This window comes from Mobula birostris, chromosome 1 (assembly GCF_030028105.1).
Source record: "Mobula birostris isolate sMobBir1 chromosome 1, sMobBir1.hap1, whole genome shotgun sequence".
NCBI classification, from domain to species: domain Eukaryota; kingdom Metazoa; phylum Chordata; class Chondrichthyes; order Myliobatiformes; family Myliobatidae; genus Mobula; species Mobula birostris.
In genome coordinates, this window is record NC_092370.1 from 57,134,578 (window position 1) to 57,148,934 (window position 14,357).

The window sequence follows — 14,357 nt, forward strand, 5'->3', positions numbered from 1 at the left end:
TACAGTAGCACTCATGTCTCAAATTTGTTCATTTCATGTGGCTTTAAAAAGAAACTGATTGCACTCTAAACCAAACAAACTGGAAATATCATTGTAGTTTTTGTTTTAAGACCGTAAGACATAGGAGCAGAAATAGGCCAATCAACCCATCAGGTCTGTTCTGCTATTCCATCATGGCTGATTTGTTATCCCTCTCAATCCCACTCTCCTGCCTTATCCCCATAAACTATGATGCCCTGACCAACCAAAAACCTATCAACCTCTGCTTTAAATACACCCAATGCTTGGCCTCCATAGCTGACTGTGGCAATGAATTCCACAGATTTCTTGCTAATCTCTGTTCTCAAGATATCATCCTTCTATTCTGAGGCTGTGCCCACTGGTCCTAGACTTTCAATTATAGGAAACATCCTTTCCACATCTACCTCTATCTAGGCCTTTGAATATTCAATAGGTTTCAATGAGACCCCCCCCCCCCCCGCCCCATTCTTCTAAACTCCAGTAAGTACAGGCCCAGAATTGTCAAACTCTCCTCAGACGTTAGTCCTTTCATTCCTGGAATCATTCTCATTAATCTCCTCTGGACCAACTCCAAAGCCAACACATCCCAAAGCAGCCCACAATACTCCAAATGTCGTCTGATCGATGCTTTATAAAGCCTCAGTTCTTATATTCTAGTCCTCTCCAAATGAATGTTAACATTGCATTTGTCTCCCTTACAACTGACTGAGCATGCACGTCAGATTTTTGAATTTTCTCCCCCATTTAGAAAATAGTCTATGCTTTTATTCCTTCTAACAAAGTGCTTGACTATACACTTTCCTATACTATATTCCATCCAATATTTCTTTGCCCCTTCTTTGAATCTGTCTAAGTCTTTCTGCAGATTCCTTAACACTACTTGCACCTCCACCTATCTTTATACTGTCCACAAACTTTGCCACAAAACCATCAATCCTATCATCCAAACCATTGACATATAACATGACAATAATTGTTCCCAACACGACACACCAAACACTGCAGAACACCAATAGTCACAGGTAGCTAACCAGCGAGAGCCTCCTATATTCCCACCGGTTGCCTCTTGTCAGTCAGCCAATCTTTTATCCATGCTAGTATCTTTCCTGTAATACTATGGGCTCTCATCTGCTTAAGCAGCCTCAGGTGTGGCTCATTGTCAAAGGCCGTCTGAAAATCTAAGCAAACAATATTCACTGACTCTCCTTTGTCTATCCTGCTTGTTATTTCTTCAAAGAATTCCAACAGATTTGTCAGACAAAATTCCCCTTAACGAAACTATGCTGACTTCAGGCCATGTTATCCTGTTCCTCCAAATACCCTGAGACCTCATCTTTAATAATGGACTCCAATATCTTCCCAACCACTGAGGTCAGGCTAACTGGCCTATAATTTCCTTTCTTCTGCCCCCCACCGGCTTCTTGAAAAGTGGCATGACATTTTCAATTTTCCAGACTCTAATAATTCTTGAATGATCATTACTACTGCCTTCACAATCTCTTCAACTACCTCTTTCAAAGCCAAGGGGTGTAGTCCATCTGGTGCCGGTGAATTAATTGCATTCAGACCTTTCAGCTTAGCAAGCCCCTTGTCCTTAGTAATAGCAACTACACTCACTTCTGACCCCGACGCTCACAAATTTCTGGCATACTGTGTTTCCCACAGTCAAGACTGACAAAACTTCTTATTCAGTTTGTGTGCAATTTCTTTGTTTCCCACTACTACCTATCCAGCATAAATTTTAGCAATCCAGTATTCACCTCTCACCTCAGTATATATCTGAAAAACCTGATGGTTTCTCCTTTTATATTATTGGCTATCTTAACTTAATATTTCATCTTTTCCCTCCTAATAACTTTTTTAGTTGCCTTCTGTTGGTTTTTAAAACCTTCCCTATCCTCTAACTATCCACTATTTTTGCTATATTATATGCCCTCTCTTTTTACCTTTATGCTGTCTTTGACTTCCCTTGCCAGCCACGGTTGTCTCATCCTCCCTTTAGAATACAATGGATTCTGGTTAATTAGGACATATTCAGGAGCAGTACATTTTGGCCCAGTTAAGCAGCTGCCTCAATTAGCCAAAGTTTCATGGAAATAATTAAACAAATTATATATTTAAATGAAATACAGAACAAATTAGAACACTATCAATACTACTACAGTTCTATAAAACTGTATTAGTTCCTAATAGTTCATCCAGTGTACACTGTCATGCTCTTTTAATTGACTGTAAATGAACAAAATCAATGCAAGCACCTAGTGTAGACAATGGACTGCCTTCAGACAACGCTATTGACAACTGCATCCTCCAAATCTTTATGTTTTTGTAACAATCAAGATGCTTATTGATACCTTTGAATTTGTCATAGTTCCAAACTTGTTGAAGTAGTGAAATCATTTCTTTTTCACTTCCTACCATGTCTGGCATCTACAAGTCTTAATGCTTGTAACCACAGTAAACAAAACAGTTCTGAATTGTCTTACTGTTTATTTCTTGCCAACTATCACTGATAAAAATTGCTGCATTTTTTTAACACAGGCACATACAATTGATGGTATTTAAAAACTGCTCACTCTAAGCATGGTGTAGAGTAATGATCACACAAAAGCACACCTAACACTAGTTAGAAACTGCTTGGCAACAGTCTCCTGCCCCATTTAAGCAGTATAGTGTCCCAAATAAACGAGGGGAATCCTGGCTATTTTCTCAATTAGTTTCCATTCTTTATAAGTTGTCTCAAATAAGTGGCTGACCTGATTAACTGATGACCCAATTAACCAGAATCTACTGTACTACTTCATCTTTGGGATGTATCTATCCTAAACCTTTCAAATTACTACCAGAAACTCCAGGTGTTGCTATTCTGCCATCATCCCTGCTAGTGTCTGCTTCCAATCAACTTCAGCCCACTCCTCTCTCATGCCTCTGCAATTCCCTTTACTCCACTGTAATACTGATACATCAGACTTTAGCTTCTCCGTTTCAAACTGTAGGGTGAATTCTATCATATTTTATGATCACTGACTTCTAAGGGTTCCTTTACCTTTAGCTCTCTAAGGTAAATAATTTTATTACCGAACAAATAATTTTATTACTCAATTTGTTTTCAATATGTGGACATTGCTGACAAGGTCAGTATTTCTTACCCATTCCTATTTGTCCTTGAGAGATGATGGTGAGCCATACCCTTGAACTTCTACAGTTGAGGGTAAGGTTCTGGTGTTCAGATCCAATGAGGATTAAGGCTGGAGAAGGGAATCTGAAGTTGGTGATGGTCTCATGCATCCACCGGCCTTTTCCTTTTTAGTGGTAGAAATGATCTGTTTGGGAAGTGCTCTCCAATACACAGGACAAATGCCAGCAGTGCATTTTATAGAAGCTGAACACTAAAGCAACTGTGCACCACAGTGAATGAATGTTTGGGCTGGTTTGTGGACTGGCAGTAGAGCAGGCTGTTCCTTTTCCTGAATGGTATTGAATTTCTTGAAAGATGTTGATGCTGCACTCATTCAGGCAAGTAAAGTATCCCATGATGCTCCTGGCTTTCATTTGACAACATTGGAAAGGTTTTGGGTGAAGCACTCACCACGTGATACCATGTCTATGACCTCCTCTTGTAGCTACTGTTGTGAGTTGCTGGTCCCGTTTAGTTTCAGATTAGTGGAAACCCCTGACATTGATAGTGAGAAATTTGAAAATGGTAATGCAATTGAATATATGGGTAGGTGGTTAGACTCTCTCTTGTTGGAGATAATCATAATGTGGCACTGTCTGTAGAACATATATTAGTTGTCATTTATCAGCATTTGCCTTGATGTTGTCTAGTCTTCCTGTATGCAGGACAGTTTTGCGTGATTTGCTGAGAAGTTAAGAATAAAATTATCTGTGAATATCCCCACTTCAAACCTTATGATTAATGGAAGGACACTGGTGAAACAGCTAAAATAATTGGGTTTAGGACAGTGCTCCATGATGTCCTGTGGCTGGAATGATAAAAGTCTTAAAAACACAACCACTTTTCTTTCTACAAAGTCTGTCATCAGCCATTAAAATGTTCACTCTTGATACTCATTGGCATCAGTATGACCTGGTCATTGCTACATTTAGTCAAATGCTACCTTGAACTCCAGGCTAGCCATTCTCACCACACCTCCAGAATTCAACTCTGATCTATCTTTGGATCTTGATGAGGTCTCGAGACAAGTGGTTCTGGCAAAACTCAAACCAGGTTTCTTTGTGCAGGTCATTGTTGAATAAGTGTGCTTGACAGTATTGTTAATGATATCCTCCATCACTTTGCTAATGATTGAGAGTAGACTGGCTGAGAAGTAGTTAGATAAAGTGGGTTGGTCCTACTGTAATATATGTACACCAGGGTGACTTAGTCAGTTTGTCAAGCTGTTCCTCTTCAGCTATGATCTGGCAGCATTTCAGCTGAATTGTCATCAAAGCCTTAATTTTACAAGAGACATCAAAAGGAGCAACATAAAAGTAGAATTCCACATTGTAGAGGGAAGCAGAGCTTTGACAAGGCTGAGGTCAAAAAGAAAATAATTCAGTGATTGGAGTCAAATGTTCCCAAACAGCCTCCCCTAGTGAAATCATCATAACACAGGGAAAATTTTACAGCCGTTTACACATTTATGGAGAGAGAAACAGGCCTAATATTTCGTATCAATGACTTTTCATCAGAACTGCTTATTTTCTGCTTTACGTCAAAATTGAAGTTGAATTTATTGTCATATACACAAATGCATGTATATACAGGTGCAATGAAAAAACATAATTGCAACAGCATCACTGGCACATAGAATCATATAAATAACATTCACAAAAAACATAAATTAAGCATAAACACTAGTTTTACAAGAAAGAACACTATTGAAACAAAAACATACCAATTTTAGTACAATGTGCAAAGTTTCTGGTTAGCATTTCTGGCAGGAGGCTAGCAAATTTGCCATTCTGATACAAGCAACAGGAATTGTAAATAGTGAGTTGTAAACAGAAGGATGTGGAGGACACAGCTGCGCAAAGTATTATGATGCCAGAATGTATATTCAAATACTTTTGAAAGCATTTTCCTTTATTGTCTATAAATTGTGTATCAGAGTATTCCAATTTTCAAACTACATGTGTTCCATTGAAGGAAGTAAACAAGCACCTAGGCCATGCAGTTGAGATCGCAAACAAAAAGACAAGAATTTGATCAGGAACTATAATATCAATTCAGTTAACTGAGAATAAAGATACCATGCTCCTACCCAGTGAAAATGTGAAAGGCAAGCCCACTATTTTTCTTCTATTTCTACAGTGATAACATGATATAACATGTATAACACATCGTGCCATATTATCAGGCCAGACCAACAACTCATGAGGCAGCATCCTGGATTAATTATTCGTGTAACAAAAGTAAGATTATGTGGAGTGATAGTTTACATGCATGCAGTTAAACAAAGTAATTGTATTATGTTTTCTCCATAGAATGATGCCAATGGTGATCCAGTTTACCATATTGATCATGTTGCATGCTGCACTGGTATTAATTACTACTGCAGAGGATTATAAATGTCTGCCATTAGTTCTTCGAAAATCATGCTGCTGGATCAACGAAAACAATTTTGCAAGGAATGTCATCATATTTGCCTCCATTATGATAAACTTTCTTGGTGCTATAATAAATATAGTACGTATTACATTGTTTTCTGCTATTTTAGAAAGCTTTGGCTCCATAAATTATCAATATTGTTTTCAATATAAAACCACTGGACATCATGCAGTTTTAAATGCTGTTATAGTCCATTCTATTCTCCAACCTTCAAGCAAATAGTAAATATTAGCAGCGATGTAATTCCAACATTTGGCTATTATATTTGTTTCTGTATTACAAAACAGGAAATGTTAGAAACAGTGAGCAGGTCAGGTGGTCTCTGTGTAGAAAGAAATGGGATTACTGATTCAGTCAATGACTGTTCAACCTGGAACAGTGGGCCATTTTATCTTAGCTATTGATGGCATTTCCAATCAGCACAGTTGGAACTACAGAACATCTCCCTCTCAGGGAATCACAACTCAGAACATGTCATGTTAGATCTAGTAGAGCATACAATACGCTTTAGATTTCAATGGGGGTTGTAAAACACAAGATTTGAAAATAGAAGGTTACTTTATCCTTACTTCTTACTTTAGTGGTATAAAATATATACCGTATGTGTTTTTGGATGCTTTTTCTCAACATTTTACAGTCCTGTTTCAAATGGTTAATTTTAATATTTTTCAATTATTTGTATCAATTTTATGAGTATTTTAATGTCTCCAAATTATAGAGATATTTAAATTTTATTGATAACACCCACGGCTTTTACAATGGCAAACCCCATCTTTAGATTCTCAGTGTAACAAATGCCATCACTGTTTAATCGAGGTAGTACCTCCTGACCACACTACTCCAGTTTGCTGGATTTTCGAATGCAGAGGATCACTGGGGTAGGCTGTCCTCTTCTGGACAAGCAGTGCGCACGTAGAGGATTGAGGATCATAGGGGAGAAGCTACAACAAACAGCACTTCTACAGAGTGGCAAACTTATATTTTCTCTCGACAGATGGTGCTCTCTTACCTCGTTATGCATTGCCAACATTTTCTGTTTTTAGATTTTCTGAATCCATACCATTTTGCATTTGTATTTAGTTTTGTACCATCAGTACCAAGGGATACAAGGATAGTTGACTAAATATCCTCATGAACAGTAATAACCAGAGAGTGGGAACAACGTTTTAATTGACTTTCTGTCAGATATAAAGTACTTTTAGTAATCATCAAATTAAATTCGATACTGACAAAGGTAGAGAACCATCACTGGACACCATATTTCCCAGAGTTTGAACCACTTATAATTAGAGCATTGTTACTATAAAAGGCTCAAGGCCAACTCTTTCATAATTATATGCTCCATTATTTTGACCTACATTTCCTTACACCATTTGCATCACCTCTAGTTTAAAAGACAGTTTAATTCTCCAATGAAGTTAACTGCTTTTTGAACTTAATCCTGACAAATTTTTGCATACTTCACATTTTCTATCTCAGTTATTTGGCTTTACACCACCCTCAAACTGCATCAGAACCTTTCTAAGGAGAGGAAAGAACTTTCAGGACCAAATTCAGGATTAAATCTGAATTCCACGTTTCAAATGAATTGCCTCCAAGAGAACCTGATTTTTATTTTGGAGATAACTACATCCATTCCCTAGTGTGATGTTTCCTTGTCATACATAATATTGGAATGGAAGGTAAAGCTATTACTTTTTCAATAATGTGCAGTGTTACCTCTTTTTTTATAATTGTTTTCCTTACAGAAAAGTGTTGATAGCTGATCCTGTTTTTATATCTAAGTTCTCGAAGTATTACTGTCAATTTGCTTCAATGAGTGTACAAGTTCTTCAACAGATGAAAACCATTCCTTCCAATCATTATTCTGTTCTGAGTGCAAACATCTATCACAAATTTTTATCCATTGGTGTATGTGCAATTTGGTCCTGAAATATGGACTTAAGGATTTCTGCAGTTTGGCGCAGCCCCTTCTCCACTGAAGGCCAGAAGAAGCAAGAATGCAATGTCTCTTCCACAGATACAGCAAGGAGAAGGCAAAAACAAACTTCTCAATGCAGCTCACAATCTCAAAACTACATGCTCTCTCAGGAGAGGCAAACTAAAAAGATGAGAACAGAACACTAGGAGAGTTCGGGAAGAGAATAATGGCAAACTGCTCTTTGACCCACAAATCCAATCAAGCAAATTTCCAGGAGACTACAATTACTAGTGAATTTTCATCCATTCAATATTCTACAACTCAAGTTTTTTGCTCTCATGGAAACCTAACTGGCCTGCTTTGGAAGACGGAAAGCTTGTGGCAGATGGGGGGTGGGTGGGGGGCTAGTTAGTGGGAGGGAGGTGAGTTGTGAGGAGGGTCCAGAAAGATGATTTGGACAAGTTGGATGAGTGGGAGAATACATGCAGGCACAAACTAATTTGGAGAAACAAAAAGCAAACCATTTTGGTTCTGTAAACAGAGTCTTTATTACCTGAGTGAAGGTAGACTGGTTAAAAGCAAGCTGAAACAGGACTTGGATACCCTTGTACACCCTACACCGAAAACAACACTCAAGTGCAGCAACTAATTAGGAAGACAAAGGGTATTTTGGCCTTCACTGGAAGAGGATATGAGTACAGGAGCAAGATTATCTTGCTGCAGCTGTACAGGACCTTGGTGTGCCTTTTCTATAGTTTTTGTTTTCAATTTTGGGACTTCTTATCTGAGAAAGGATGTTCTTGCTATGGACAGAATGTATTGTGTGTTACTAGACTAATTCTTGGACTGGCAGGATTAATGTATAAGGAGAGCTTAGGCTGGTGAAGCTTATATTTACCAGAGTATAGAATATTAATAGTGAATCTTATAGAAACCTATAAAACCTGTAACATTTTTGCAGAATCAATACAGAGAGGATGTTCATAATAGCTGGAGAGTCTAGAAATAGGGGTTTCAATCTCAGATTATAGGGAATGCCATTGACAAATGAGATGAGGAGAAATTTGTACACATGGGCAGTGTGAATATGTGGAATTCTCAACTACATAATGTATTGGAGGCTAAGTCATTGAGTGCATTCAAGAAGGAGGTAGATATATTCACTTAATGCTAAAGGGATCAAGTAATATGAAGATGCAGCGTACAGAAATAGATAATCGACCATGAACACATACTGCAGATGCAGGAAGTCTGAGCAACACACACAAAATGCTGGAGAAACTCAGCAGGTCAGGTAGCATATATGGAAATTAATAAACAGCCGATGGTTCAGGTTTCCTTCTAACTGGAAATGAAGAGGGAAGATGCCAGAATAAAAAGGTGGTAGGAGGGTAAGGAAGGTGATAGGTGAAGCCAGGTGGGTGAGAAAGGTAAAGGGCTGGCAAAAAAAGAACTCATAGGAGGAGGGTGCACCATGGGAGAAAGAGAAGAAGGAGGTGATAGACAGAGAGGTATGAGGCCAGAGTGGGGAATAGAAAAAGGACGAGGGAGGAGAAAAAATGCTGGAAGGTCAATCATGCATGTTTGAACAGGCCTATGAGCTGAGTGACCATGCTGTGCTCTTATTTTCGATGTTTCTACACGTGTCCTAGCTATCTACTCTTGGGATCAAAAAGAATGACTTCCATGCAAGACAACATTATACTAGACAGAGATCATGACCTTGACCATAGTTCTATGCTTTCAGAACTTAACTTTTCTGAGGTCGAGAGACAAATGAGCCAACCCTCCACATCTCAGAGTTGTTCGCCAAGGCTGAGCAACAGGTCTGTTGGTGATGTACAGCTGCACCTATGTCCTAAAATACCCTAACAACCTTGACAGCTCCCTGCGATTATTGAAATGCAGTTAAGGTAGTCCAAGTAGAATGAAATAGGAAAAAAACTGGAAAAAAATTAAAATAACTTAAGTACTTGACCTCTCCCACAAGGTTGGAAACACTATTGGAGTGAATAGTGTTACTAAATGTACGATAGCAAGCCCAGGTAATAAGCTGAGGTGTCGGATGTTAAGGCAATCTGGCCACTCCAGGGTGTGTTAGCATTGCACTGCTGGGTACAATAGCCAAGGGGAAGAAAGTCAGATGAATTACAGTTTGCTTTTGAAATATCTGTTTAAATTTGCAATTACTAAAACTATATCCAAGAGTGAAGCAAAATTCACTGATATTTGACCTCCAAGTCATTTTGGACTTCTGTCTTTGACTGTGCATACACAGAAATCCAAGGTGAACTGAGCTGTGAATGAATGACAGTGGTACTTCTCTACCAGATCAATAGTTCGTAGGCAGTAAAATTCTGTCTGATGCCTTTAAGCCATTTAGCTCAAAAAGACTAGTAATATGAACTATATCTATTAACCTCATCTTTTTAAAGAGTGCTATGTTCCTGAAGGTCTTTATTTCTCCAATGTAAAAGGCTCCTGTTGCCTCATTCCAGTGACTAAGACCCGTAAAAATAGAATGAGAATTTCGTCAGAAAAAAATCCCACCCTCCTCTGCTGTAAATGCATCAGAAAATGTGTGAATGGGATTGAAATCCCATTTATTCACATTCATATGTTTTGAACTTTCCATCCAAGGAAATCACAGTGCTATCCTGATGAACTTCTTAGCCTAAGTATCATTTTTATGCATTGCCAACCCTGCTTTCCTAATATTTACTTGGGAATCATCAGACATTGTACTCTGATAAACAGGAAAATAGAAAGTGTTATTTACTCCAAATTATCTAGAAATCTACCTGCAAATATGAAAAGTTAAATGTTGACTAAAACTGGTTTTGACGTGTAGCTGAAATGAAAAATCTTTTAAGCATAGGCGGATAACATTTAATTCACTCAACACGTAAGAGAAAGATATTACAATGCCACAGGAGAAGAGATGGGTATTGGGACTGACAGGCGAAGAGATGTTGTGATGAATGATCTCCTCCAAAATTGTAACAATTCTATGACTCAGTGAATGATGTATTAAATGACACCTCTGCAGATTATTTTTCAAAGGTATATTTTTATATTGCAATGTGGGCAGCACTGTGGCATGGCTAGCAGAGCTGCTGACTTACTGTTTCAATGACTCGGCTTCAATCCTGACTGCTGGTGTGCTGCTTTCATGTTCTCTCTGCAGCCCTGTAGATTTCATAGTTTCCCTCCAGGTCCCAAAGATGTGTTGGCTATAGGTTACATTACCACTGTACAGTACCCCCAGTATGTGGGTGAGTGGTAGAATCTGAAGTGAGTTTATGGAAATGTAATGAGAATATAATGGGATTAAAGTAAATTCAGTGTAAATGGGTATTTGTTATTTAGTGTGGAATCAGACAGAAAGGCTTGTTTTCACACTGCATGGCTCTATATTCCCAAAACTTTTAAATTTTATCTATTTTAAAATTACCAACTGGAATTATGAGAATTATAAGTAATTACATTTATCTAATCTTTGAACTTCTTTTTCAGTTTTGGTGTGACTCTGAAAAATCGAAAGTTGATAAGAACCAAACGTTCAATTCTACTGCCAAGTGTACAGATATATGCTTCTATCCCGAGGTACTCAAACACTCTCTTATCAGCATGCATGACTTTATTCTAATTAGAGATTAGTTTCTTTCTTTGACGTATATGAACATATTGCTTCGCTTTCTTTAAGCAGAGATTTTTGGACGTAACAAGGTGGGTTGTGTTCATTAAGGGATGAAACACCTAGCCATGTTATCATCTAGTAATAATCCTACATAAAATACTGCAGATGCTGTAAATCTGAGATTTAAAAAAAACACAGGAAATGCTGGAATTACTTTCCAAGTCAAAAAGTAGAGAGAGAAACAGAATCTATGTGTCCTGTAATGACCTATCACCAGATTTGGGAACAATTAGACACAAAATAAATTTTGAACTTCAGGGAAAGCAGAGAGCTTGGGGGCGCGGGGCGAGCATGAAAAGATGGAGAAAAGGGGCAAAGGCCAGGAGAGAAAGCATGATACAAATGGAGGTGATGCCAACTGTAAGAAGATGGTGCATAACATAAACTATGTCTAAGGGAAGTATGTAAACAGCAGGAGACACACATACTTCCAATACTATCATAACATTAAATCAAGAAAGATGGAAATGTTAGGTGAGTTCTTAGTATGCCTTGTTATCCTATATTATTAAACTAGACATTGAATCAGAAGGTTGTATATATTGTGGTATATCAGGTGCAGTCGACTTTATCAATCTTTATTGAAGCAGGAGGAGGCCAAATACAGGGAGTTCAGAGTTAAAGTGGGATGAGCTATAAAAGTATCAGTCACCTGAATCCTCAAGATTGAGCAGAAGTAGTCTGCAATATGGTCACTGAGTCTGCGTTTGGTTTTCTCAGTGTAGTGGAGAGAACAGCAAGGCTCTTCACATGGCCTTAGACCACCTGAACAATGCAAACACCTATATCAGGACGCTGTTCATCGACTATAGCTCAGCATTTAACACCATCATTCCCACAATCCTGATTGAGAAGTTACAGAACCCGAGCCTCTGTACCTCCCACTGCAATTGGATCCTTGACCTCCTAATCGGAAGACCACAATCTATGCATATTCGTGAAAATATCTCCTCCTCGCTGACAATCAACACTAGTGCACCTCAGGGGTGTGTGCTTAGCCCATTGCTCTATTCTCTCTATATACACATGACTGTGTGGCTAGGCACAGCTCAAATTCCATCTATAAATCTGCTGATGATACAACCGTTGTTGGTAGAATATCAGACGGAGACAAGAGGACGTACAGGAGCGAGATATGCCAACTAGTGGAGTGGTGTCACAGCAACAACCTTGCACTCAACGTCAGTAAGACGAATGAGTTGATTGTGGACTTCAGGAAGGGTAAAACGAAGGAGCACATACCAATCCTCATAGAGGGATTAGAAGTGGAGAGCAGTTTTAAGTTCCTGGGTGTCAAGATCTCTGAGAATCTAACCTGGTCCCAACATATCGATGCAGCTATAAAGAAGGCAAGACAGCGACTATACTTCATTAGGAGTTTGAAGAGATTTGGAATGTCAACAAATACACTCAAAAACTTCTATAGATGTACCGTGGAGAGCATTCTGACAGGCTGTATCACTGTCTGGTATGGGGGGGGTGGACTACTGCACAGAATGAAAGAAGCTTCAGAGGGTTGTAAATTTAGTCAGCTCCATCTTGGGGACTAGCCTACAAAGTACCCAGGAGATCTTCAAGGAGCAGTGTCTCAGAAAGGCAGAGTCCATTATTAAGGACCCCCAGCACACAGGGCATGCCCTTTTCTCACTGTAACCATCAGGTAGGAGATACAGAAGCCTGAAGGCACACACTCAGTGATTCAGGAACAGCTTCTTCCTCTCTGCCATCCGATTCCTAAATGGACATTGAGCCTGTGAACACTACCTCATTTTTTTCAATATATATTGTTTCTGTTTTTGCACAATTTTTAATCAATATACATATACTGTAATGGATTTACTTACTTATTTTCTTCTATATTATGTATTTCATTGAACTGCTGCTGTTAAGTTAACAAATTTCACAACACATGCCAGGACAGCGAGGATATAATTGACATAAGTTACAGGGAAGTAGTCACCCTGAAGTTGCGGGAGGTGAGTAGCCGGGTGACTATCAGGAGAAATGGAAACAGGCAGTTAGAGCAAAGCACACCTGTGGCCATTCCCCCCAAAAATAAGTATACCGCTTTGGATACTTTTGTGGGGGATAACCTCCCAGGAGAATGCCACGGCGACCGGGTTACAGGCATCGAGCATGGGTCCGTGGTGCAGAAAGGAAAGAGAGAGAAGGAAGTGGTAGTGATAGTGGACTCGATATTGAGGGGAACAGACAAGAGACGTGAACGGGACACCCAGATAGTATTTTGCCTCCCAGGCGCCAGGGTCAAGGACGACTCGGAGCACGTCCACAGCATTTTGGAGAGGGAGGGAGAGCAGCCAGATGTATTGGTACTTATTGGTACCAATGACATAGGAAGGAAAAGGAATAAGGTCCTGAAAAGAGAATTTAAAGAGCTAGGTAGAAAGCTGAGAAGCAGGATCTCCTGGGTAGTAATTATTGGATTGCTGCCTGTGCCACACGCCAGTGAGGGTAAAACAGGATGATTTGGCAGATAAATGCGTGGCTGAGAATCTGGTGCAGGGGGAAGGGCTTCAGGTTCTTGGATCACTGGGATCTCTTCTGGGGGAGGTACGACCTGTTCAAAAGTGACGGGTTGTAGCTGAACTCAAGAGGGACCAATATTCTTGCAGGCAGATTTGTTAGAGCCGTTGGGGGGGGGTTCTCTTTCAATATTTTTATTAATATTATATAAATTGCATAAATACAAATACAAAATTCATAAGGATGCAAGTAAGTAATACAAATTACATTACATTTAAATCACAGTAATATGATCACAGTATCCCATATTCCAAATCAATCATGTAGAAAAAAAAGATTGAATTATGAAATGAAATAAAATGAAATAATTGTATTTTATTTTTTAAAAATCTACCTAGTTTAAACTAACTTGACAGGAGAGTGGGAACTGGGGTGAAGGGACTCAGGAAAGGATGGATGGTAAAAAGGTAAAGATAGTGTGCAGTCAGACTGTCAGGAAGGGCAGGCAGGTGATGGGACTTAGTTGCAGCCAACAGGCTGAGTGTCAAAACATTAGGGATGCAGAATCAGAAAGGATAGCAAATACAGTACTCAAGGTATTGTATCTAAATGCACAT

The 14,357-nt window shown here is 39.0% G+C and overlaps 1 protein-coding gene across 1 annotated transcript in view; it reads left to right on the forward strand.

Moving 5' to 3' along the window:
• The window catches only part of adcy8 (adenylate cyclase 8 (brain)), a 153,573-nt gene that overhangs the window by 92,461 nt on the left and 46,755 nt on the right, over nt 1-14,357 (forward strand). The window contains exons 10-11 of the mRNA XM_072260863.1: nt 5,512-5,713; nt 11,073-11,162. Of these exons, the coding sequence (XP_072116964.1) occupies nt 5,512-5,713; nt 11,073-11,162 (292 nt within the window). The remainder of the gene's footprint in view (nt 1-5,511; nt 5,714-11,072; nt 11,163-14,357) is intronic.